General features: G+C 40.9%; 1 protein-coding gene across 1 annotated transcript in view; it reads right to left on the reverse strand.

Moving 5' to 3' along the window:
• Positions 1-27,068, reverse strand: part of LOC129148467 (uveal autoantigen with coiled-coil domains and ankyrin repeats-like) — a gene marked incomplete at its 3' end in the record, with an annotated part of 51,272 nt that overhangs the window by 13,180 nt on the left and 11,024 nt on the right. Inside the window, exons 7-11 of the mRNA XM_054713448.1 lie at positions 21,776-21,835; positions 13,169-13,202; positions 10,864-10,931; positions 4,436-4,469; positions 2,325-2,392 (exon numbers count right to left, since the gene is read on the reverse strand). Of these exons, the coding sequence (XP_054569423.1) occupies positions 2,325-2,392; positions 4,436-4,469; positions 10,864-10,931; positions 13,169-13,202; positions 21,776-21,835 (264 nt within the window). The remainder of the gene's footprint in view (positions 1-2,324; positions 2,393-4,435; positions 4,470-10,863; positions 10,932-13,168; positions 13,203-21,775; positions 21,836-27,068) is intronic.

Here is a 27,068-nt window from a genome sequence, read left to right on the forward strand (position 1 = left end):
CACAAACTGCAGCTGGGTCAGAGAGACCCAGAACATCCAAAAGAAGGCCCAAGGCTCCACAGCAGCCTGCATTGCTTCACAGCTGGGCCTGATCTGGGCACCTCCAAAACCCAAACTAAGAAGAGGAATCTGCAGATCTCTCCATAGCTCCTGCTGGGTGGCCTCAGGCAGAGGCTAAATTAGCACCTCCTTAGAAATCCTAGAGCCAGTGTACCCAGGGGTCAGAGTGGGACCATCCAGATTACAACTCCTCAGATCCATAAGGGACACACTCAGGGGGCAGACTCAGTGAGCACTGAAGCAAGTCTTGCCCCATAAGGGTGTCTCCAGCACAGAAGTTCTCCCATTGTAGACACAACTGATCCTCACAGCCAATTGGCCTGGAGGTCAATTCCTCCCAGTGATACCAACAACAATCAAGGCTTAACTATAAGACTGTGCACACAGCACACAAAGGGGTGCACCAAGAGTGTCCACCTCAGGTAACTGGGGAGGCTGAGTCACTGGGCCCTATAGGACACCTAGCACACAAAGCCACTCTATCAACACAGGGAAGCAGCCAAAATGAGGAGACAAACAGACAGGTCACAAATGACAGAAATGGAGGAAAGAAAACTACTGGATATAGAGTTCAAAACCACAGTTACAAAGTTTTTCAAGAATTTTCTAGAAACCGCTGATAAATTTAGTGAGACCCTCTAGGATATGAAAAAGGACCAACTAGAAATTAAGCATACACTGACTGAAATAAAAAATATTATACAGAGACTCAACAGCAGACTAGAGGATCTCAACAATCAAGTTAAAGACTTGATATACGAAGAAGCAAAAAACACCCAACCAGAAAAGAAAATATGAAGGTATTGTAAGGAGCCTCTGGGACAACTTCAAGTGTACCACCATCCAAATTATGGAGGTGCCAGAAGAAGAGAGAGAGCAAATACTGAAAACCTATTTGATGAAATAATGACTGAAAACTCCCCCCAACCTGGTGAAAGAAATAGACTTACAAGTCCAGGAAGTGCAGAGAACCCCAAACAAAAGGAATCCAAAGAGGACCACACCAAGACACATCATAATTAAAATGCCAAGAGCAAAAGACAAAGAGAGAATATTAAAAGCAGCAAGAGGAAAACAGTTACCTACAAGGGAGTACCTATATGAATGTCAGCTGATTTCTTAACAGAAACTATGCAGGCCAGATGGGAGTGGCAAGAAATATTCAAAGTGATGAATAGCAAGAACCTACAACCAAGATTACTTTACCCAGCAAAGCTATCATTCAAAATTGAAGGTCAGATAAAGAGCTTCACAGATAAGAAAAAGCTAATAAAGTAAGTCATCACTGCCAAACCAGTATTATATGAAATGTTGAAAGGTATTCTTTAAGAAGAAGAAAAAGGTAAAGATAAAAATTATGAACAACAAATACATATCTATCAACAAGTGAATCTAAAAATCAAGTGAATAAAAATCTGATGAGCAGAATAAACTGGTGAATATAATAGAATCAAAGGCATAGAAAGTAGTGGACTGACAATTCTTGGGGGGAAAAGGGTGTGGGGGTGTGGGAGAGACTGGACAAAAATTGTACATCTATGGATGAGTTCAGTGGGGGGTGGGCGTAGCGCAGAGGGTGGAGGGGAGCTGTGGGTGGAAAAAAGAGGAACAACTGTAATAATCTGAACAATAAAGATTTATTTTAAAAAATTAAAAAATAAGTTCGCTATGCTTCTCATCAGGCATCGCCTTTCGGACGACTATATAATGGTTAGGTACATTTTATAAACAGTCTCATTGGGATTACTGCACACTGGCTAAGTCTTGTAGCTCTTATCATTTTCCATAGTTTTTGGTACCAGAGAAATATTGTTGAGTTCCCAGTTTTACTTACTTTTTCAGTGAGAAAAATCACTATGTGACAGCAAGTATTCATTTACTGAATGTAATCAATTCACAGTTAAAACTAAAGATCCATTTTAGAACAAGTCCAATTTGTTACTGTGAATATAGAGGAAGCATACACCATCCTAACTTAAAATTTTTTTCCTTTTTACATAAATATAGAATGTGGGATTTTAGGGGTCAGAACTAAATAAATGAACTTCTTTTCAAAGCATATTGTCCCAGATTTTAAATTACCAGCAGTTAACTTTTTAAATCATACTGAATACAATCCTATTAAGAAAGAGATTAAGAAAAACTATACATGCATCTTCCACATGGTTGGTATTTTTTCCCTGCTCTCTCTTTATCCAAACTTCCCTACTCTTACTTCATCTATGGTAAGAGCACCAAGAGGAATTCACTATCAGAAGACTTACCAGGAATGCGACTTTCAGATTTTTGGGGTCCCTTTTCTTCTTTATATTCAGAGGTTATTTTTTCCTGGCTGTGTACAAAAAAAAATAGTGATAAGTAATATTACTTTATTAATATTAACATAAAATATTTTCAAAATATAGTAAGTTATTAGAATACTTCAGATATCAGAACTAAAACTAAAATTTTAATTGTACCACACACTTTAAATTTGTAAGTTCTACAACTGTTTTATGAAGTATGTATTTTTTTTTAAATAAGGTATAACAGCCCTAGGCAGTTTTGCTCAGTGGGTAGAGTATGGGACTGCGGACTGAAAGGTCCCAGTTTTGATTCTGGTCAAGGGCACAGGCCCAGGTTGTAGGCTCAATCTTGAGTAAGGGGTGTGCAGGAGTCAGCTGATCAATGATTCTCCCTCATCATTTATATTTCTCTCTCTCTCTCTCCCTCTCTTTACCTCTCTGAAATCAGTAAAAATATGTTTAAGAAATAATAATAAGGTATCATAGTCTTGCTATGAGGTCAGTATAGTTCAGTGAATTAATAAGAAAAGTTAGCTTGACATAATCACAAATGTACTGAACTCACGCATCCTAGTTCTATAACCAACAGCTCTTTGTTTTCAAACAAGTCACAGTTTTTTGGCTCAAGGTCCTCCTCTACAAAATAAGAATCTTACTACCTTAATTTAGAAGGTTGGTAGGAAGATCAAATGAGATAATAGAGCAAAAACATATGCTCAAGAAATAGTAAAGCGAAGAAAAATTTGAGTTATGAACTTCATTTGTTGAAACTATTTTTGAATCCCAAACAGACTTCAATGTGGGATTTCCATGGCTTCTAACATTCAAATGTTGCAGTTTTCAGAAAATGTTATGAATCTTGGTTATTACCTGAACTTAGGTTGTGGCTTGTAATTCAGGGCATCTCAGCTACTATGTAGCTGGCAACTACATTTATGTACAAAGAGATTACCCCCTGAAGTCAGATAACACCATGCTCCCTTATTTATGTAGCAAATCTTACACACCACAGAAAACTAATACAAGTCGGGACCTGGCCTGGACTGATACTCGCCCTTCTCGACCTACTCAAACTGTGACTCAGCAGATCTTTATGAGAACGATGCTTAATCTCCCTGTCCACCCGCAAAAGGCTTGGGTGATCAAATCCTACGTGTCACACATGGAAACTGATGAATCATGCCTGGGGCTCTAGCCATTGTATGGACCCAAAACCTGCTTTTGAATCAGAGCTTTCTGATGACCGGCTTCCATGTGAGGCATAATTTAAAAACTTTGAAATCTGAGGTGCATTCAAGTCACTTGGGCAAGTTTCATTGCTATGGCAAAGAGATCACTTGAGGGATCAACCTCAATTAAGGAACCTCAGGCGCGTTGTGTCTACTGCTCTGGGAAAGAGATATGGACCTTCCACTATCTAAACAAAGACGCTCATTGTACAATGAGCACAATCTAACCAAACCCCACAGGGTATAAAATGACCTTAGCGCACAGATGTGGTAACAAAGGATAAAGAAACTTCTGGTCTTTTCCTGAGGCATTATTTGAATCTTCCCTGGCAGCTTAGTATTGTTCTAAGTAACACCTGCTAGCAGAGAAAAACAAACAAACATGAAGCTCAAAGGATAACTCATCCCCAAAGATCTGGGCTAAGAAGTGAGCTCCAGGTAAGCTTTCCAGTGTGTGCGGGAGGCTGTGGGTGGCTAGAGCTAGGAGGCCCAGCTGCCAGAATAGCGTGCTGGTGATTGGAATAGTGGCGAAGCAGGCAAGCATAGGTGTATAAAAGGTGTGACCCTCAAGTCCAAGGGTGAGTCAACATGAAGACTCAGGAAGCTGAATCAGCAAGGCCAACCTGGGAGCAAAGATCAATCATGACTATAGAACGGGTTTCAATGGCAACTCAGCAGCAATAGAATCAATGGAAACAACAGAAAAGTAGGCTACAATAGCACAGCTACTTTGCCAAGCTATTGTGATGACCATATAACACAGGTTAATTACATAGTATAGGGTCTAGCCCAAAGTAGCATACTCTAGAAATGTTAGTTTCTTTTCTCTGCTGTTAACATATAATTTTTAAAAAGTCCTACCTGCTTAAAGTGTCTTCATCAGACATATCAACCACTGTTTTGGAGAAAAGGAAAATACATTTTAAAACAATAAATATACAGAACTTTAAAAGTACTGGTTTAATGCTTTCTTAGAAAGTGTATCTCCGGGACCACACCTGAAGACTATACTAGAGTGAACATTAATCATACTATTGGTATCCCATTAATATATTAGGAACATTTACTTTCCTTTCCAAACATGCCAAATGCAAAAATAAAAAGCTTAGGATCTATCCAAATTTGATACTTACCTGTGAACTGCCATGTACAATGAACACAATCTAACCAAACCCCATCAGCCTGACAGAGAACTGTAGAGTGAGTGGAAGCAGAATCATAGACTAACCACGTCAAACTTAAATAGCGTGCATTTTCTGGCTTCTTCCGTTAATAGGACTTAGAAGAGAGTACACTGATTTGCCCTAACACAATACAAATTCTACACGCCTTCAGTGAAGACTGAAGTTTAGGATGAAACACGCTCATCATAAGGAAATGTTGTTGCTGGGCACTATGCAGCACAGCAAAACATAGGAGGCAGATTCTTTTTGGCCCCATATCCCGTAGGAAGATAAGTAGGAAAGACTCTTTAATTCCAGTTGTATAAAGTAGAACCTCTTGAAACTATCTCCTTCCATGGCTAGAGTATCTGTTCCCACCTCACAGAGCAGCTTGGCACAGGTAGTAAGTGCTCTCCAGGAGTGTGTGAGGTCCTTTTTCTCAACTCTCCCCGTTAGGTGGCAAATGCTTAGAGAAATCATTCTCTTTCAGCTTGTATGGGACATGTGATCAGATCCTATGCTGATGAGCAGCAACAAAAAACAACTCAGGTCAAAGACCATCTTGGATAACTACATCCAATTACCTTAGAATTTTCACATGTTAAACATTCATAAAGGGACCTACTGTAGGATTCCAACTATACAACCTTCAGGAAAAGACAAATCTAGGAAGACAGTAAAAAAGGTCAGTGGTTTCCAGGGTTTAGGGAGAAGGGATGGATGAATAAGCAGAGCACAGAGGATTTTTTAGGGCAGTGAGAAGATTCTATATGATACTGTAATGGTGGGTATGTGCCATCATAGCTTTGTCAAAACCCATAGGGTGTTCAACACCAAGAGGGAACCTTAATGCAAACTATGGACTTTGGTTGATAATCGTGTCATTGCATGTCCCCCTCCATTGAAATAAATAGATCTCTCAGTTGCTGGATATAAAAAATGAGAGATGCAGTGGGTTTAGGTTGTGTGGTTTATGGGCACTTTCACTCAATTTTAAAGTGCACTTACAACTCCTTCAAAAAAATGAAGCTTATTAATTTTTCTTTTCTTTTTCACTTAAATTCTTTATTGTTTAAAGTTTTACATAAGTCTCATCCCCCCTCCCGACATTGACCTCCCTGGCTACACCCACCCTCCAGCACATGCCCTCACCTCCCTACTTTCTGTGTCCATTGGTTATGCTTATATGCACGCATATAAGTACTTTGGTTGGTCTCTTATCCCACCCCCCAATGTATCCACTGTATCTTCTATTAGCACATGAGAGCATATTAATGCTATTTTCAAGAAACAGTCACCTTGGTCATTAAGGATGGAAGTATGAACAGATAGATATTATCCCCACAATTTAGTGAAGCCATGTGAAAAGACATGAATAAAGCAAGTACTTTTAAATGTATACTAGGACAAGAAAACAACTGATAAAGGTGATTAAATAAATATCTTGCTTTATAATTATAAACAGGGATTTAGTGCAATATAAATCAGAACTGAATCATCCATATAATTAAAAGACACTTTTTCTTCTAATTTTAAATCAGAAATTATTTTTTCTGATTTTATCTAAAAATTATCTTGAGGGACGAAAATGGCGGCAGAATAGGCAGATGTGTTCCAAGCCTTGTCCCGGAGCAGAAAGAAAGAACAGCTGAGGGTCACACTGGGAGTGTTTGTTAGCAAGATGAGGGACAGCTGAACTCCAGGAGAAGGTGGGGGACTGCTGGACAGGGTTCCCCTGACAGGGCAGCCCCCACAGCGGCTGGGTCCCCTACCGGAGCTACGGGTTCAAAAACTCGCCATCTTGAACGGAAGAGTGGATCTTGTCGGAGGCCTGAAAATCCACAACTGCAGCGACCGCTGAACAGCTGTGAGACCCAGAACACCCGTCCCAGGTGGCGCGAACGCTTGGAATCAAAGGAGCTCTTCACTCCACCACGGAAAGGAGAGAGAGAACTACATAACCAGACATCTGGAGAAGAGAGACCATGGGGAGACAAAGAAATAGCCCCCATAGGAAAGAAAAGCAGGCATCACCAGAAAAGGAAGTAAACGAATTAGAGGCAAACAACCTATCAGAGAAAGAATTCAGAGAAATGGTCATAAGGTGGCTGAAAAGGATGGAAGACAAATTCGACAATATGAGTAAGAACCAAGAGGAAATGAAGAAGAACCAAGAAGAAATGAAAAATGGCATCGCTGCTGTAAAGAACTCAATAGAAAGCATCAAGAGTAGACTAGAAGAAGCAGAGGACCACATCAGTGAGCTAGAAGACAAGATGGGGAAAAATACCCAAGTAGAGCAGCTTCTAGAAAAAAAAAATTAAAAAGCAGGAGGAAAGCCTAAGGGAACTTTGGGACAACACAAAACAAAACAACATCCGCATAATAGGGGTTCCAGAAGGAGAGGAAACTGAGCAAGGAATAGAAAACCTGTTTGAAGAAATGATGACATAAAACTTTCCTGATATAGCGAAGAAAAAACGCACACAAGTCCAAGAAGCTCATGGAGTCCCAAGCAAAATGAACCCCAAAAGACTGACACCAAGTCACATTATAATTAAATGGCAAACACCAACAACAAAGTAAGAATCTTAAAAGCGGCCAGAGAGAGACAGAAAGTTACATACAAAGGAAACCCCATCAGACTAGCAACTGATTTCCTCAACAGAAACTCATCAGGCCAGGAGGAAATGGAATGAAATATACAAAGTCATGCAAAGGAAGGGTCTCAATCCAAGAATACTATACCCAGCAAGGCTATCAATCAAAATTGAAGGTGAAATCAGGAGCGTCACAGACAAAAAAGGACTAAGGGAATTTATCACCACCAAACCAGCAATGCAAGAAATGCTAAAGGGTCTGCTGTAAAAAAAAAAAAAAGAAGAAGAAATGGGAAGCGAAGAAGGAACACAGGGGTATAGAATAAAAATGGCGACAAATAAGTACCTGTCAATAATAACTTTAAATGTAAATGGATTAAATGCCCCAATCAAAAGACATAGGGTAACAGATTGGATAAGAAAACAAGACCCATGAGGAGAAACCAAGATGGCGGCATAAAGTAAACACCTAATTGTTGCCTACCACAACAATTTTGAGACTACAACTGGAAAACAGAGTGCACACCGTCCAGAACCACCGGAAAGCTGGCAGAGTGGAAAACCTACAACTAGAGAAAAACAGAGAGGGGGACGCTGAGCCTCAGGAGCTGTGGAGATGCAGAGATCCATGAGCGCAGAAAGGGCGGGCGGCTGAATACACAGCAGGCTTGCTCACAGCCCGCGAGGAGAGGGAGGGCAGCAGACTCTGCGTGGCTAGCTTTCTTGTTTGGGAGAAAAACAAAACCTCCCAACTGCATTGAAATCCAGCTGCGGTCGGGGAGAAACTGGGCTGTTTGGCAGCAGGCGAGGCTTGAGAGCAGCCTTCTCTCAGAGGCGCGCAGCCATTAATTTGGGCACTGAGAAACTGCCCCTCTTAGGGCGGCTCGGACGGAAACCAAGTTTGTCTGCGCCATTCTGAGAATCCGCCTCATCCAAGCTGAGCACAGCCCTCCCAGTGACTGGATTTATCGTTCGGGAGAAAAACAAAGCCTCCGATCTGCACTGAAATCCAGCCCCGGCTGGGAAGAAACTGGTCTGTTAGGCAGCGGGAGAGGCTCGAAAGCTGCCTTCTCTCAGAGGCACACAGCCATTAATTCGGGCACAGAGAAACTGGCCCTCTTAGGGTGGAGCAGACGGGAAACCAAAGCTTGTCTGTGCCACCCTGAGACTCCGCCCCATCCAAGCAGAGCACAGAAGCTCTCCCAGTGGAGACACTGCTGATCCTCACAGCCAACTGGCTTGGAGATCAATTCCCGCCAGTGATACCAACAATACCAACCACTCTGAACTCCAGTTTCTGGGGACACGCGGGGGACCCAGACGCCTACGGGACTCTCGGCCATCGGTCGGAGAGTGAGAGTGACTTTTCTGTCGGTGAGGACGACACCAGATTTCAACCACTCTCATAAGGGACACATTCAAGAGGCAGACTCAGTGAGCACCAAAGCCCTACTGTGTCTCCAGCACAGCAATTCTTCTGTTATAGACACAGCAGGCCCTCACAACCAATTGGACCGGAGGTCAATTCCTCCCAGTGTACCAACAGCAATCAGGGCTTTTAACTACACCAAGACTTTCCACTCAGCCCACAAAGGGGAGTACCAAGAGCGACCACCTAGGGTGATTGGGGAAACTGAGCTACCGGCCCCTATAGATCACCGACCACACAAAGCCACTCCATCAACACAGGGTGGCAGCCAAAATGTGGAGACATCGAAGTATGTCACAAGTAGGAGAGATAGATGAAAGCAAACTAAAGGACGACAAAGTGTTCAGAACCATATTTATAAGGTTACTCAAGAATCTTCTAAAAACCGCTGAGGAACTTGAAGAGACCTTCAAGGACCTAATTGAGAATACCCAAAAAATAGAAAAGGACCAGTCAGAAATTATGCATACACTGTCTGAAATAAAAAATATACGGAGTAGACCACCACACCCAAAGAGTCAAACCAAAGATCTGGAATATGAGGAAGAAAAAAACACCCAACCAGATAGGCAGAAAGAAAGAAGAATCCAAAAGTGTGAGGATAGCATAAGGAGCCTCCGGGATGGCTTTAAGTGTACCAATATCCGAATTTTTGGAGTGCCAGAAGAGAGAGAGCAAGATACTGAAAACCTATTTGAAGAAATAATGACAGAAAACTTCCCCCACCTGGTGAAAGAAATAGACTTACAGGTTCAGGAAGCGCACAGAACCCCAAACAAGAGGAATCCAAAGAGGACCACACCAAGACACATCATAATTAAAATGCCAAGGGCAAAAGACAAAGAGAGAATCTTACAAGCAGCAAGAAAAAAACAGTTAGTTACCTACAAGGGAGCACCCATACGACTGTCAGCTGATTTCTCAACAGAAACTATGCAGGCCAGATGGGAATGGCAAGAAATATTCAAAGTGATGAATAGCAAGAACCTACAACCAAGACTACTCTACCCAGCAAAGTTATCATTCAGAATTGAAGGTCAGATAAAGAGCTTCACAGATAAGAAAAAGCTAAAGGAGTTCATCACCACCAAACCAGTATTATATGAAATGCTGAAAGGAATTCTTTAAAAAGAGGAAAAAGAAGAAAAAAGTAAAGATAAAAATTATGAACAACAAATACATATCTATCAACAAGTGAATCTAAAAAACCAAGTGAATAAAAATCTGATGAGCAGAATAAACTGGTGCATATAATAGAATCAAAGGCATAGAAAGGTAGTGGACTGACAATTCTTGGGGGGAAAAGGGTGTGGGGGTGCGGGAGAGACTGGACAAAAATCGTACACCTATGGATGAGTTCAGTGGGGAGGTGGGAGGTTAGCACAGAGGGTGGGGTGGGAATTGGGTGGAGGGGAGCTATGGGTGGAAAAAAGAGGAACAACTGTAATAATCTGAACAATAAAGATTTATTTTAAAAAATTAAACAATAAGTTCGCTATGCTTCTCATCAGGCATCGCCTTTCGGACTACTATATAATGGTTAGGTACATTTTATAAACAGTCTCATTGGGATTATTGCACACTGGCTAAGTCTTGCAGCTCTTATCATTTTCCATAGTTTTTGGTACCAGAGAAAAATATTGTTGAGTTCCCAGTTTTACTTACTTTTTCAGTGAGAAAAAAATCACTATGTGACAGCAAGTATTCATTTACAGAATGTAAGCAATTCACAGTTAAAACTAAAGATCCATTTTAGAACAAGTCCAATTTGTTACTGTGAATATAGAGGAAGCATACACCATCCTAACTTAAAATCTTTTTCCTTTTTACATAAATATAGAATGTGGGATTTTAGGGGTCAGAACTAAATAAATGAACTTCTTTTCAAAGCATATTGTCCCAGATTTTAAATTACCAACTGTTAACTTTTTAAATCATACTGAATACAATCCTATTAAGAAAGAGATTAAGAAAAACTATACATGCATCTTCCACATGGTTGGTATTTTTTCCCTGCTCTCTCATTATCAAAACTTCCCTACTCTTACTTCATCTATGGTAGGAGCACCAAGAGGAATTCACTAACAGAAGACTTACCAGGAATGCGACTTTCAGATTTTTGGGGTCCCTTTTCTTCTTTATATTCAGAGGTTATTTTTTCCTGGCTGTGTACAAAAAAAAATAGTGGTAAGTAATATTACTTTATTAATATTAACATAAAATATTTTCAAAATATAGTAAGTTATTAGAATACTTCAGATATCAGAACTAAAACTAAAATTTTAATTGTACCACACACTTTAAATTTGTAAGTTCTACAACTGTTTTATGAAGTATGTATTTTTTTTTAAATAAGGTATAACAGCCCTAGGCAGTTTTGCTCAGTGGGTAGAGTACGAGACTGCGGACTGAAAGATCCCAGTTTTTTAAAAATATATTTTATTGATTTTTCACAGAGAGGAAGGGAGAGGGATAGAGAGTTAGAAACATCGATGAGAGAGAAACATCGATCACCTGCCTCCTGCACACCCCCTACTGGGGATGTGCCTGCAACCAAGGTACGTTCCCTTTGACCTGAATCGAACCTGAGACCTCTCAGTCCGCAGGCCAATGCTCTATCCACTGAGCCAAACCGGTTTCGGCAAGGTCCCAGTTTTGATTCTGGTCAAGGGCACAGGCCCAGGTTGTAGGCTCAATCTTGAGTAAGGGGTGTGCAGGAGTCAGCTGATCAATGATTCTCCCTCATCATTTATATTTCTCTCTCTCTCCCTCTCTTTACCTCTCTGAAATCAGTAAAAATATATTTAAGAAATAATAATAAGTTATCATAATCTTGATATGAGGTCAGTATAGTTCAGTGAATTAATAAGAAAAGTTAGCTTGACATAATCACAAATGTATTGAACTCACGCATCCTAGTTCTATAACCAACAGCTCTTTGTTTTCAAACAAGTCACAGTTTTTTGGCTCAAGGTCCTCCTCTACAAAATAAGAATCTTACTACCTTAATTTAGAAGGTTGGCAGGAAGATCAAGTGAGATAACCGAGCAAAAACATATGATCAAGAAATAGTAAAGCAAAGAAAAATTTGAGTTATGAACTTCATTTGTTGAAACTATTTTTGAATCCCAAATAGGCTTCAATGTGGGATTTCCATGGTTTCTAACATTCAAATGTTGCAGTTTTCAGAAAATGTTATGAATCTTGGTTATTACCTGTACTTAGGTTGTGGCTTGTAATTCAGGGCATCTCAGCTACTATGTAGCTGGCAACTACATTTATGTACAAAGAGATTACCCCCTGAAGTCAGATAACACCATGCTCCCTTATTTATGTAGCAAATCTTACACACCAGAGAAAACTAATACAAGTTGGGACCTGGCCTGGACTGATACTCGCCCTTCTCGACCTACTCAAACTGTGACTCAGCAGATCTTTATGAGAACGATGCTTAATCTCCCTGTCCACCTGCAAAAGGCTTGGGTGATCAAATCCTACGTGTCACACATGGAAACTGATGAATCATTCCTGGGGCTTTAGTAATTGTATGGACCAAAAACCTGCTTTTGAATCAGAGCTTTCTGATGACCAGCTTCCATGTGCGGCATAATTTAAAAACTTTGAAATCTGAGGTGCATTCAAGTCACTTGGGCAAGTTTCATTGTTATGGCAAAGAGATCACTTGAGGGATCAACGTCAATTAAGGAACCTCAGGCGCATTGTGCCTACTGCTCTGGGAAAGAGATATGGACCTTCCACTATCTAAACAAAGACGCTCCACAGGGTATAAAATGACCTTAGCGCACAGATGTGGTAACAAAGGATAAAGAAACTTCTGGTCTTTTCCTGAGGCATTGTTTGAATCTTTCCTGGCAGCTTAGTACTGTTCTAACTAACACCTGCTAGCAGAGAAAAACAAACAAACTTGAAGCTCAAAGGATAACTCATCCCCAAAGATCTGGGCAAAGAAGTGAGCTCCAGGTAAGCTTTCCAGTGTGTGCGGGAGGCTGTGGGTGGCTAGAGCTAGGAGGCCCAGCTGCCAGAATAGCGTGCTGGTAATTGGAATAGTGGCGAAGCAGGCAAGCATTGGTGTCTAAAAGGTGTGACCCTCAAGTCCAAGGGTGAGTCAACATGAAGACTCAGGAAGCTGAATCAGCAAGGCCAACCTGGGAACAAAGATCAATCATGACTATAGAATGGGTTTCAATGGCAACTCAGCAGTAAGAGAATCAATGGAAACAACAGAAAAGTAGGCTACAATAGCACAGCTACTTTGCCAAGCTATTGTGATGACCATATAACACAGGTTAATTACATAGTATAGGGTCTAGCCCAAAGTAGAATACTCTAGAAAAGTTAGTTTCTTTTCTCTGCTGTTAACATAATTTTTAAAAAGTCCTACCTGCTTAAAGTGTCTTCATCAGGTATATCAACCACTATTTTGGAAAAAGGAAAATACATTTTAAAACAATAAATATACAGAATTTTAAAAGTACTGGTTTAATGCTTTCTTAGAAAGTGTAACTCCGGGACCACACCTGAAGACTATACTAGAGTGAACATTAATCATACTATTGGTAGCCCATTAATATATTAGGAACATTTACTTTCCTTTCCAAACATACCAAATAAAAAAATAAAAAGTTTAGGATCTATCAAAATTTGATACTTACCTGTGAACTGCCATGTACAATCAACACAATCTAACCAAACCCCATCAGATGGACAGAAAACTGTATAGTGAATGGAAGCAGAATCATAGACTAACCACGTCAAACTTAAATAGCATGCGTTTTCTGGCTTCTTCCGTTAATAGCAATTAGAAGAGAGTACACTGATTTGCCCTAACACAATACAAATTCTACACGCCTTCAGTGAAGACTGAAGTTTAGGATGAAACACGCTCATCATAAGGAAATGTTGTTGCTAGGCACTATGCAGCACAGCAAAACATAGGAGGCAGATTCTTTTTGGCCCCATATCCAATAGGAAGATAAGTAGGAAAGACATTTTTATTCCAGTTGTATAAAGTAGAACCTCTTGAAACTATCTCCTTCCATGGCTAGAGTATCTGTTCCCACCTCACAGAGCAGCTTGGCACAGGTAGTAAGTGCTCTCCAGGAGTGTGTCAGGAGGTCCTTTTTCTCAACTCTCCCCGTTAGGTGGCAAATGCTTAGAGAAATCATTCTCTTTCAGCTTGTATGGGACATGTCATCAGATCCTATGCTGATGAGCAGCAACAAAACACAACTCAGGTCAAAGACCATCTTGGATAACTACATGCAATTACCTTGGAATTTTCACGTGTTAAACATTCATAAAGGGACCTACTGTAGGATTCCAACTATACAACCCTCAGGAAAAGACAAATCTAGGAAGACAGTAAAAAAAGGTCAGTGGTTTCCAGGGGTTAGGGAGAAGGGATGGATGAATAAGCAGAGCACAGAGGATTTTTTAGGGCAGTGAGAAGGTTCTATATGATACTGTAATGGTGGGTATGTGCCATCATACCTTGGTCAAAACCCATAGGGTGTTCAACACCAAGGGGGAACCTTAATGCAAACTATGGACTTTGATTGATAATCGTGTCATTGCATGTCCCCCTCCATTGAAATAAATAGATCTCTCAGTTGCTGGATATCAAAGATGAGAGAAGCACTGGGTTTAGGTTGTGTGGTTTATGGGCACTTTCCACTCAATTTTAATATGCACCTACAACTCCTCCAAAAAAATAAAGCTTATTAATTTTTCTTTTCTTTTTCATTTAAATTCTCTATTGTTTAAAGTTTTTATGGAAGACGCTGACCATGCCTTGCCATACTAGCAGTCAGCAGATGTGCGTCATTGCCGATTGCTCAGGACCAAACCAGAGAGGGTCGGACCTGTATTACCACCATTTGTCCACCATCCAGAACTGAAATATCATTGCTGACATGTACACATAAACAACTGTTGGACATAGAAATCGGGACTCAAAAGAACTGTTGGACCTGAAAGAAACTCACTACAGACTGATTCATTTGCCTCTCAGCATAACCATTATTGCTTGTCTCATTTTCGGTTCCTATAAGTGTATTCCTAGTATCACATGAGCTCACTCATCTAAGGGAAAAGATGAACAACATAGACTGAAGAACAAGAACAGCATTGATCAGACTGTCAGATCTCAGAGGGAAGGTAGGGGAGGGTGGGGACAAGGGAGATAGATCAACCAAAGGACTTGTGTGCTTGCATATGAGCCTAACCAGTGATCACGGACAACAGGGGGGTGGGGGCATGCGTGTGTGGGGGTTTGGGATGGGAATGGGGGGGGGTTGATGACAAATATGTGATACCTTAATCAAAAAAGTAATTAAAAATAAATAAATAATAAAGTTTTACATAAGTCTCATCCCTCCCCCCCACATTGACATCTCCCCGGCCACTCCCACTTCCAGCCCATGCCCTCACCTCCCTACTTTCTGTGTCCATTGGTTATGCTTATATGCACGCATATAAGTACTTTGGTGGGTCTCTTATCCCACCCCCCAAATGTATCCACTGTATCTTCTATTAGCACATGAGAACATATTAATGCTATTTTCAAGACACAGTCACCTTGGTCATTAAGGTAAGGATGGAAGTATGAGAGGACAGATATTATCCCCACAATTGAGTGAAGCCATGTGAAAAGACATGAATAAAGCAAATACTTTTAAATGTATACTAGGACAAGAAAACAACTGATAAAGGTGATTAAATATCTTGCTTTATAATTATAAACAGGGATTTAGTGCAAAATAAATCAGAACTGAATCATCATATAATTAAAAGACACTTTTTCTTCTAATTTTAAATCAGAAATTATTTTTTCTGATTTTATCTAAAAATTATCTTGAGGGATGAAAATGGCGGCAGAATAGGCAGATGTGTTCCAAGCCTTGTCCCGGAGCAGAAAGAAAGAACAGCTGAGGGTCGCACTGGGAGTGTTTGTTAGCAAGCTGAGGGACAGCTGAACTCCAGGAGAAGGTGGGGGACTGCTGGACAGGGTTCCCCTGACAGGGCAGCCCCCACAGCGGCTGGGTCCCCTCCCGGAGCTACGGGCTCGAAAACTCGCCATCTTGAAAGGAAGAGTGGATCTTGTTGAAGGCCTGAAAATCCACAACTGCGGTGACCACCGAACAGCTGTGAGACCCAGAACACCCGTCCCAGGTGGCGCGAACGCTTGGAATCAAAGGAGCTCTTCACTCCACCATGGAAAGAAGAGAGAGAACTACATAACCAGACATCTGGAGAAGAGAGACCATGGGGAGACAAAGAAAGAGCTGCATATGAAAGAAAAGCAGGCATCACCAGAAAAGGAAGGAAATGAAATAGAGGCAAGCAACCTATCATAGAAAGAATTCAGAGAAATGGTCATAAGGTGGCTGAAAAGAATGGAAGACAAATTCGACAATATGAGTAAGAACCAAGAAGAAATGAAGAAGAACCAAGAAGAAATGAAAAATGACATTGCTGCTTTAAAGAACTCAATAGAAAGCATCAAGAGTAGACTAGAAGAAGCAGAGGACCACATCAGTGAGCTAGAAGACAAGATGGGGAAAAATACCCAAGTAGAGCAGCTTCTAGAAAAAAAAAAATTAAAAAGCAGGAGGAAAGCCTTAGGGAACTTGGGGACAACACAAAACAAAACAACATCCGCATAATAGGGGTTCCAGAAGGAAAGGAAACTGAACAAGGAATAGAAAACCTGTTTGAAGAAATAATGACATAAAACTTTCCTGATATAGCGAAGAAAAACCCCACACAAATCCAAGAAGCTCACAGAGTTCCAAGCAAAATGAACCCCAAAAGACTGACGCCAAGTCACATTATAATTAAATTGGCAAACACCATCGACAAAATAAGGATCTTAAAAGCAGCCAGAGAGAGACAGAAAGTTACATACAAAGGAACCCCCATCAAACTAGCAAGTGATTTCTCAACAGAAACTCATCAGGCCCGAAGGGAATGGAATGAAATATACAAAGTCATTCAAAGGAAGGGTCTCAATCCAAGAATACTATACCCAGCAAGGCTATCAATCAAAATTGAAGGTGAAATCAGGAGCTTCACAGACAAAAAAGGACTAAGGGAATTTATCACCACCAAACCAGCAATGCAAGAAATGCTAAAGGGTCTGCTGTTAAAAAAATAAAAGCAAAAGAAATAGGAAGCGAAGAAGGAACATAGGGATATAGAATAAAAATGGCGACAAATAAGTACCTGTCAATAATAACTTTAAATGTAAATGGATTAAATGCCCCAATCAAAAGACATAGGGTAACAGATTAGATAAGAAAACAAGACCCAAATATCTGCTATCTACAAGAAACCCACCTCAGAAAAAAAGACGCATACAAACTGAGGGTGAAGGGATGGAAAAAGGTTTTCCAGGCGAAATGAAAAAAAAAAAAAAAGCTGGGGTAGCAATACTTATATTTGACAAATTAGATCTCAAAGTGAAGGACATAACAAGAGATAAGGAAGGCCACTTCATAATACTAAAGGGAGCAATATAACAAGAAGAAATAACTCTGGTAAACATATGCACACCCAATACAGGAGCACCCAAATACATAAAAAAAAAAAACTCCTGGAGGATATCAAGGGAGAGATTAACAGCAATACAATCATAGTAGGAGACTTTAATATCCACTAACACCATTGGACAAATCCTCTAAACAAAAAAATCAGCAAAAAAACATCAATCTTAAATAACTCACTAGACCAGATGGAATTAATTGACATCTTCAGAACATTTCACCCCAAATCCAAGCAAAGAGAGAGGACCCAAATAAACAAAATCAGAAATGAAAGAGGTGAAATAACAACAGACCCCGCCGAAATACAAAGGATTGTTACAAAAATACTATGAACAACTCTATTCCAACAAACTGGACAACCTGGAGGAAATGGACATATTCCTAGAAAAATATAACCTTCCAAAACTCAATCAGGAAGAATCGAAGCATCTCAATAGGCCGATAACTATGGAAGAAATTGAAGCAGTCATAAAAAAGCTTCCAGCAAACAAAAGCCCAGGGCCAGATGGCTTCACAGGAGAGTTTTACCAAACATTCAAGGGAGAACTAAAACCTATCCTCCTCAGACTATTCCAAAAAATTCATGAGGAAGGAACACTTCCAAGCTCCTTCTATGAAGCCAGCATCACCCTAATACCAAAAACAGATAAAGACAACACAATGAAAGAGAATTACAGGCCAATATCCCTCATGAACATAGATGCCAAAATCCTCAACAAAATTCTAGCAAATCAGATCCAGCAGTACATCAGAAATATCATACACCATGCTAAAGGGTCTGCTGTAAAAAAAAAAAAAAGGAAAAGTAGGATTTATCCCAGGAATGCAAGGATGGTAAAATATCCGCAAATCAATAAACGTGATACATCACATATACAAGTTGAGAGATAAAAATCACAGTCATATCAATTGATGCAGAAAAAGCATTTTACAAAATTCAAAACCCTTTCTTGATAAAAACTCTCAACAAGGTGAAAATAGACGGATCATACCTCAACATAATAAAAGCCATATATGATAAACCCACAGCAAACATCATACTCAATGGGCAAAAACTAAAAACATTTCCTCTAAGAACAGGAACAAGACAGGGATGCCCACTCTCACCACTCCTGTTTGACATAGTACTGGAAGTATTAGCCATTGCAATTAGACAAGAAGAAGAAATAAAAGGCATCCAAATTGAAAAAGAAGAAGTAAAGCTGTCCTTATTTGCAGATGACATGATATTGTACATAAAAAACCCAAAAGACTCCATCAAAAAACTAATAGACTTAATAAATGAATTTGGCAATGTAGCAGGATACAAAATTAATGCCAAGAAATCTATGGCCTTTCTATACACCAATAGTGAACTTACAGAAAGAGAGACTAAAAAAGCAATCCCATTTACCATCGCACCAAAAAAAATAAGATACCTAGGAATAAACTTAACTAAGGAGGTAAAAGACCTCATACAGGACAACTACAGGACACTGAAAAAAGAGATAGAGGAAGACGTAAATAGATGGAAGAACATACCATGTTCATGGATTGGTAGAATCAACATCATTAGAATGTCCATACTACCCAAAGCAATCTACAGATTCAATGCACTCCCCATTAAAATACCAATGGCATATTTCACAGACCTAGAAAGAACTCTCCAAAAATTCATCTAGAATAAAAAAAGACCCCGAATAGCCACAGCAGTCCTGAGAAAGAAGAATAAAGTAGGAGGGATCTCAATACCAGACCTCAAGCTGTATTACAAAGCCACTGTTCTCAAAACAGCATGGTACTGGCACAAAAACAGACATATTGATCAATGGAACAGAATAGAGAATCCAGATATCGACCCAAACCACTATGCTCAATTAATATTTGGCAAAGGAGGCATGAACATACAATGGAGTCAAGAAAGTCTCTTCAATAAATGGTGCTGGGAAAATTGGACAGATACTTGCAAAAAAATGAAACTAGACCACCAACTTACACCATACACAAAAATAAAGTGAAAATGGATACAGGACTTAAACATAAGATGGGAAACCATAAAAATACTAGAGGAATCCACAGGCAGCAAAATCTCAGACATATGCCGAAAGGACTTCTTCACTGATACTGCTCCTAGGGCAATGGAAGCTAAAGAGAAAATTAACAAATGGGACTACATCAAAATAAAAAGCTTTTTTACAGCAAAAGAAACTATCAACAAAACAACAAGAAAGCCCACTGTATGGGAGAACATATTTGCAAATGCTATCACTGATAAAGGTTTAATCTCCAACATCTACAGGCAGCTTATACAACTTAATAAAAGGAAGATAAATGATTCAATAAAAAAATGGGCAACGGACCTAAATAGAATCTTTTCAAAAGAAGACAGAAGGAAGGCCAAGAGACACATGAAAACATGCTCAAAGTCACTAATTATCCAAGAGATGCAAATCAAAACGACAATGTGGTACCATCTCACACCTGTCAGAATGGCTATCATCAACAAATCAACAAACGACAAGTGTTGGCGAGGATGCGGAGAAAAAGGAACCCTCGTGCACTGCTGGTGGGAATGCAGACTGGTGCAGCCACTGTGGAGAACAGTATGGAGTTTCCTCAAAAAACTGAAAATGGAACTCCCATTTGACCCAGTGATCCCTCTCCTAGGAATATATCCTAAGAAACTGGAAACACCAATAAGAAAGGACCTATGCACCCCTATGTTCATAGCAGCACAATTTACAATAGCTAAGATTTGGAAACAGCCTAGGTGCCCGTCAGCAGATGACTGGATCAGAAAACAATGGTACATCTACACAATGGCATACTATGCTGCCATAAAAAAGAAGGAATTCTTACCATTTGCAGCAACCCGGATGGAATTGGAGAACATTATGCTAAGTGAAATAAGCCAGTCCATGAAAGAAAAATACCACATGATCTCACTTATTTATGGATAATAAAGAAAATTATAAACTGTTGAACAAAAAGATAGATACAGAGACAGTAAAGCATCAAACAGACTGTCAAATTACAGCGGGAAGGTTAGGGAGAGGTGGGGGAGATAAGAGATCAACCAAAGGACTTGCATGCAAGCATATAAGCATAACCAATGGACGCAAAACTCTGTGGGGTGAGAGCATGTATGGGAGTGGGGGGGGGGCAATGGTAAGATATGTACACATATAATACCTTAATAAAAAAATGGAAAAATAAATAAAAATTATCTTGAAGCATAAGTTGAATAAAAAGGAGAACTTATAATTGCCTAATATTGCCCTAGTAATTTATGTACAAACTAGAGGCCTGATGCACGAAATTCATGCACGAGGAGGCCTTCCTTCCCCCGGCACTGGTTTCCCTCTGGCACCCGGGACCCGGGCTTCCCTCACAGCTCCAGCTTGGTCTGGAAGGTCGTTCGAAAGAACGTCTGAAAGGACATTCAGTCTAATTAGCATATTACACTTTTTTTATTGTCTAAAGTTTTACATATGTCTCCTTCCCCCCCCAGCCATTCCCACCCCGGGCAAGCCCCCGCCACCCCAGTGTCTGTGTCCATTGATAATGCTAATATGCATGCATACAAGTCCTTTGGTTGCTCTCTAACTCCCTATCCACTACCATTTGTCTCTGGATCTATTCTTTTTCATCAAATTAGGTGGATCATTACACTTTTATTATTATAGATACCTGTGAAATACCAGGAGCCACAAAAGTAAACAGCATTGCAAGCAATTACAAATGATGCAAGTGAAACAAAGAACCGTATAATATTAGCATATTACTAGTACTTGCTCTTCAAATAAAAATTTTAGGTCAAGGCCAAAAATTCAATCAGGGCTGTACCTGCTGTGCAGAAAATTTCCATGCAACGGGCCTAAGACTGCTATCCTTGGAAAGTCCTGCTTCAATGGCTACCCTTCCGTTGGAGTCCGAAAACCTGAATCTGGGGAGGGTTCCCACCTTTCCCGAGCTGAGAAGAGTGGCCCCCTGTGCCTAAATGTTTTGTACAACCGATGGGGTTCATGCTGAACACCTGCATCTCTTCTGGGAATCTAGAACTTTGGTCCATGCGATGGGGAAGATGCCCACGTGACCAGCATGCCATAAAAACCTTGGCACTGAGTCTAACCAGACTGGTAGATGACACGGTTCCTGTGTGTTTTCAGAATTTTGACACTGGAATAACGAAGCACCTCCTGGTAACTCCACAGGGTGAGGACACTTAGAAGCTTGTGCCTGGTGTCACACCTTGTCACACACACCTCTTCGCTTGGTTGAGTTTGCTTTAGTTCTTTCACTGTAAAAATCTTAGGTCTGAGCACAGCTAGATGCTGAGTCGTGTAATTTTTTTCTCGTCAATAAGCAAACCTAGGGCTGGGTTTCTGAACCCCTAACCAAACTGCCTTCTGTGAAATTATTTTTGGATGCATGATTACAATACAGAAGCTGATTTCCCAAAGTACCTGTGATTGATTTCGTTTCAGTCCATGCTTGTTTTCGAGTTTCCTGTTGATCTGTAACTACTGTAATAAAGACACGAAAGGGATAAATGAAACAATGATGTCGAAAAAAATGTGAAACAAGCAACATTCCTATTTAGTCACAATAGGAAATACAGAGTCCTAATGATTGACAACATCCTATCTAATAAAAGAGTAATATGCAGTTTGCTCATCACTGCAACACACAATATAGCTGCCCCCATGTGGTCAAAGATCCTGCCCCCATGTGGACACAGGATGGCCACCATGAGATGGCCAGCAGGAGAGGGCAGTTGGGAGGCACCTGGCCTGCAAGGGAGGGCAGTTGAGAAGGACCAGGCCTGCAAGGGAGGGCAGTTGGAGGTGATCAACTCTGCAGGAGAGGGCAGTTAGGGGTGACCAGGCCAGCAGAGGAGGGAAGTTAGGGGCAAACAGACTGGCAGCGGAGTGGTTAGGGGGTGATCAGGCTGGCAGGCAGAAATGGTTAGGGGCAATCAGGAAGGCAGGCAGGCAAGCAGTTGGGAGCCAGCAGTCCTGGATTGTGAGTGGGATGTCCGACTGCCCGTTTAGGCCCGATCCGGGATCAGGCCTAAACGGGCAGTCGGACATCCCTTGAGGGGTCCCATATTGGAGAGGGTACAGGCTGGGCTGAGGGACAACCCCCCTCCATGCACGAATTTCATGCACCAGGCCTCTAGTGTTCTATAATATCAAAGTTCCTATAAGAAAATGAAGACATCACACTGACAATTTTCTCCAACTAAAAAGGGTTTAATTCCCTTTTACAAGAGTTATGAACCAACAACTAACTAGGCTAACTGCAAAACAAAACAAAGCCAACCACGTAATTATCATATATACTAAACAAGTGTTCTAATGATTACAGAGTTCTTTTTATTATTCCTAATTATTTTTAAATTTCTTATTAAACTAACATCATGGCTCGCCTATTGAAGGCAGCTGTTGAGAGGATGAGTCAAAAAGTAAAAGAAACTGTATCCAAAATGTGGGGATATCTATAGATATTCATTAAACTCAACCTGTATGGACAAATACTGGTCTTTCCTGTTGCATTGTTGCTCTTTTCTGCTCACCTGATGAAGTCCTATTCTTCAGGTGCAATCTAATCCCCAGTGCACTATCTGGAAACCCACGAAGCACCTTAGACTTCTCTCTCTCCACTAATTCTCTACATGCAAACATCACAAAAAAACTATGAATTAGACTTCTCAAGTGTCTCTGCTTTACTTTGTTACTGTCAACTGCCCTCGTCAAACACGAGCTCTTAACAGATGGCTCTCACAGGGTGGGGAAACACTACCAACTATTATTGTTCCCTCTTAAATTAATACATTATTTTTAAGCAAAACGAGTAAGAGAGAAATAGACCTAGAAAATACCAACACTTTAAGTGGAATAAGTTGAGCTTCCTTGACTCATCTCATTGTAGATGAATGAAATCTTCATAATAGATGAATGCTAGTCCAAGGAGGCAAAATGTTCCTTTGTCTCCCAGGCTCTCTATGTGGTTTCCTTCTATCTATCCTCTACAGGAGGGGTCAGCAAACTAGGGCCCACGGGCCAAATACAAGCTGCCATCTGGTTTTGCAAATGAAGTCTCACTGGAAGACAGCCGTGTCTGTTCACTTACAGATTCTCTAGGACTGCTCTCACACACTACCATGGCAGACTTGAGTAGATATGACAGACCTCCTGGACTAAAACCAGGCCCTTTGCAGACAAAGCTTGCTGATGCCTGCTTCATTCCACAGCCACAGGGCCCTTGTCAAATCTAATATTGTTCCTCTTCTGCTCAAACCGACAATGAATCTCTGCCGTAAATATTCCTGGATTCCTACCTTAGTCTTCATTCTTGCTGGACAACCACAAAGCTATTTGTGTGTTTTTTTTGTTTTTTGTTTTCTTAAAATATATTTTATTGATGTTTTCACAGAGAGGAAGGGAGAGGGGCAGAGAGCTAGAAACATCTACCAGCTGCCTCCTGCACACCCCCTACTGGGGATGTGCCCGCAACCAAGGTACATGCCCTTGACCAGAATCGAGCCTGGGACCTTTCAGTCCGCAGGCCGACGCTCTATCCACTGAGCCAAACCGGTTTCGGCCCACACAGCCATTTGGATGTTTACTGTTCTTAGACACAAATAAGGTGGTATCTACCCAACTCCAAAAAAGAGAAATCATTAAACTGAGCTCATCATAGTCATTCGTTTACCATTAACTGGTTTAGGCATGTGCATGCGATTAACCCAAGCCTATAAAATGCTAGTGGAAGTCACATGCAAGCCTCTCAGGTTTCTTCCTATTTAGAAGAAACACATAGGCCCAGGCGGTGTGGTTTAGTAGGTTCAGGCTGTTGTCCCATGCACCGAGAGATCTCTGTTGATATTCCAGGGCAGAGCAGATGCCAGGGTGGCAGGCTTGATCCCCAGGAGGTAACCTGATGAGGCAGCCCATGGATGTGATGGTTCTCTCTCATTGATGTTTCAATCTATCTCTCCCTTTTCTTTCCTCTCCCTCTAAAGTCAATAAAAACATTTTTTTTTTAAATTAAGGAAACTACATAGCTCAACATCACTAACCAGGGAAATGCAAATAAAAGTCATAAGGAAGTACCACGTCACTCCTCTCAGAATGGCTGTCATCAAAATATAAATAAATAACAAGCATTGGCGAGGATGTGGAGAAAAGAGAAAGCCTTGTGAACTATTCACTTGATTGTAAATTGGTACAGTCAACTGTGGAAAGCAGCAAGGACATTCCTAAAAAAAAATAATGGAAGTGGAACTGCCATTCTACTTCTGGGGATTTATCCAACAGAAACATGAACAAGAATTTGAAAATATATCTGCACCCCTATGTTCACTACAGCATTATTTACAATAGCCAAGATATGGAAGCAATGTAGAAGTCCTTCAATGGCAAAGTAAAGAAAGAAAATGTAGAATGTATAAACACACACACACACACACACACACACACACACACACACGATGAAAAATTCCTAGGGCAAAAAAAATCAACGAATTCTTGCCATTTATGGAACCATGGATTGACAAGAGGGTCTTATAAAGTGAAATTAGACAGAGAAAATTAAATACCATGCGGTTTGACTTAGAGATGCCGTGTAAAACAACAAAACAGAAACAGACTGCACAGCTACCAAGAACAAATTGATGGTTGCCAGAGGGTAGGTAGCTGAAGAGATGGGTGAAATAAAAGAATATGAAGGAGAAGTGAAAACTTCCCACTGTAAAATATACAAGGCATAAGATGTCGTGTGCATTAAAGGGAATGTGTCAATATCATTAAAACTTTGCTCAGTGATAGTTACTAAACATATCATTGTAGATACATCATAAGGTATATAAATGTCAAACCACTGTGGGTGCACACCGATCCTAGCTAATAAAAGAGTCATATGCAAATTGACCACCATGCCAACGCACAAGATGGCTGCCCCCATGTGGTCAAAGATGGCCACCACAAGATGGCAAGAAGGGGAGGGCAGTTGTGAGGGAAGGGAGGGAAGTTAGGGGTGATGCCTGCAGGGGAGGGAAGTTAGGTGCCTGCAGGGGAGGGAAGTTAGGGGTGATGAGGCCTGCAGGGGAGGACAGCTGGGGGGGACCAGGTCTGCAGGGGAGGGCAGTTGAGGGTGACCAGGCCTGCAGGGGAGGGCAGTTGGTGGCAACCAGGCTGGCAGGGGAGGGAAGTTAGGGGTGATCAGGCCGGCAGGGGTAGGCATTTAGGGGTGACCAGGCTGGCAGGCAGAAGTGGTTAGGGGCCATCATGCAGGCAGGCAGGTGAGCGGTTGGGAGCCAGCAGTCCTGGATTGTGAAAGGGATCCCAGCAGGCTGAGCTGAGGGACCCCACCCCTCACACCATGCACGAATTTCATGCACCGGGCCTCTAGTATGTAATATAATGTGTGCCAACTCTATTTTACTGTTAACAAAATGTTATAAAAGGGAAAAGAAACGTCTAAGGAAAAAGCAGTCCTTATGACATTCACATATAGACATGTGAGAATAGGATGCTTTGGAACCTTTGCTAATTACTGACCAGGAAAGCAGACATAAACACTGAGAACCTCACAGCTGAATGAGGTGTAACCACTGGAACCCTGATATCATCATCAAACTACCTGCTTCCTATGATGTTGGCCTCTGACAATGAGGGCACCTGGTATCTGAAGCTAAAAGCCTTCTAGCTGATACATTTCCCAAGGCCCAGAAGATAAGATCTAGACCTTTCCGTGGTACGAAAGACTTTCGTAAGCCTGCCTTAGCTAGGCCTCACCTCATTCCCAAGCATTCCCATAGCACACGTTTTGCACCTTTGAAACTGTACTGCCCATAATTCCCACCAAGTTCACGTGTACATCTTAGCCCTTGCCCTGCTGTTCCTGCGACCAAACATGAAATCTCTATAGATGTTCCTACTGCTGAACATCTCCCTTCTGCCCCTTTTTTACCCGGGGAACTTCTTTGCAGTTTGCATGCTTACTTTAAAACCCATCCCCATTTTTTTAAACTTCTTAAAAGCTGATTAAAGATAGAGAGACAAAGACAGAGAGAGAAACACCGGTTTTTTGTTCCAATTACTGATGCATTCATTGTGTGAACCTGACCAGGCATCAACTCCACACCCTTGGAATCTCAGGGACAATGCTTCCAGCAACTGAGAAACCCAGCCAATGCCTCAGCCACATTTTTAAAACGCTAACTCTCATCATGGACGTAAAGCGTCTGACACACACTAAACACCAATACGATGAATAAATAGGGATAATTATAAGACGCTAATGACCTCTGGCACCTAGTAAGCACTAAATAAAGTATAGTAAGTAACAGAAATGACAACGATACTAACAAGCCCTTAGAGGACAATGACGGTTTTTAAAATGTTTCAATTCTGCAACATCAGAATAACACTTAGTACCTGAAAGACACCTGAAAGTTAAATGGCACACCATTCAGCTGAAAAATGAATTACTGAATTCTGACATTTTCTTTGAAAACTCTGTTTAGAAAAACAAAGAGATAAAGCAGCAACACCTCTTCCATATTATGAGCACCTCCAAGGTCAAAATGCTATTTCATCCTTGTATTTCCTATCACTTGCAAAACCAACTACCCAAGTCCTCTGATAAAGGTCTACTAAGTCCAAGGTGTCCTCATACAGTTCAGATTGTACAATGAACTAGGTGCCACATCTGGCATTTTTGTACATTTATTATAATTTGTTGAATCCCAGG

This window comes from Eptesicus fuscus, unplaced genomic scaffold (assembly GCF_027574615.1).
Source record: "Eptesicus fuscus isolate TK198812 unplaced genomic scaffold, DD_ASM_mEF_20220401 sc28, whole genome shotgun sequence".
In the NCBI taxonomy this organism is placed as follows: domain Eukaryota; kingdom Metazoa; phylum Chordata; class Mammalia; order Chiroptera; family Vespertilionidae; genus Eptesicus; species Eptesicus fuscus.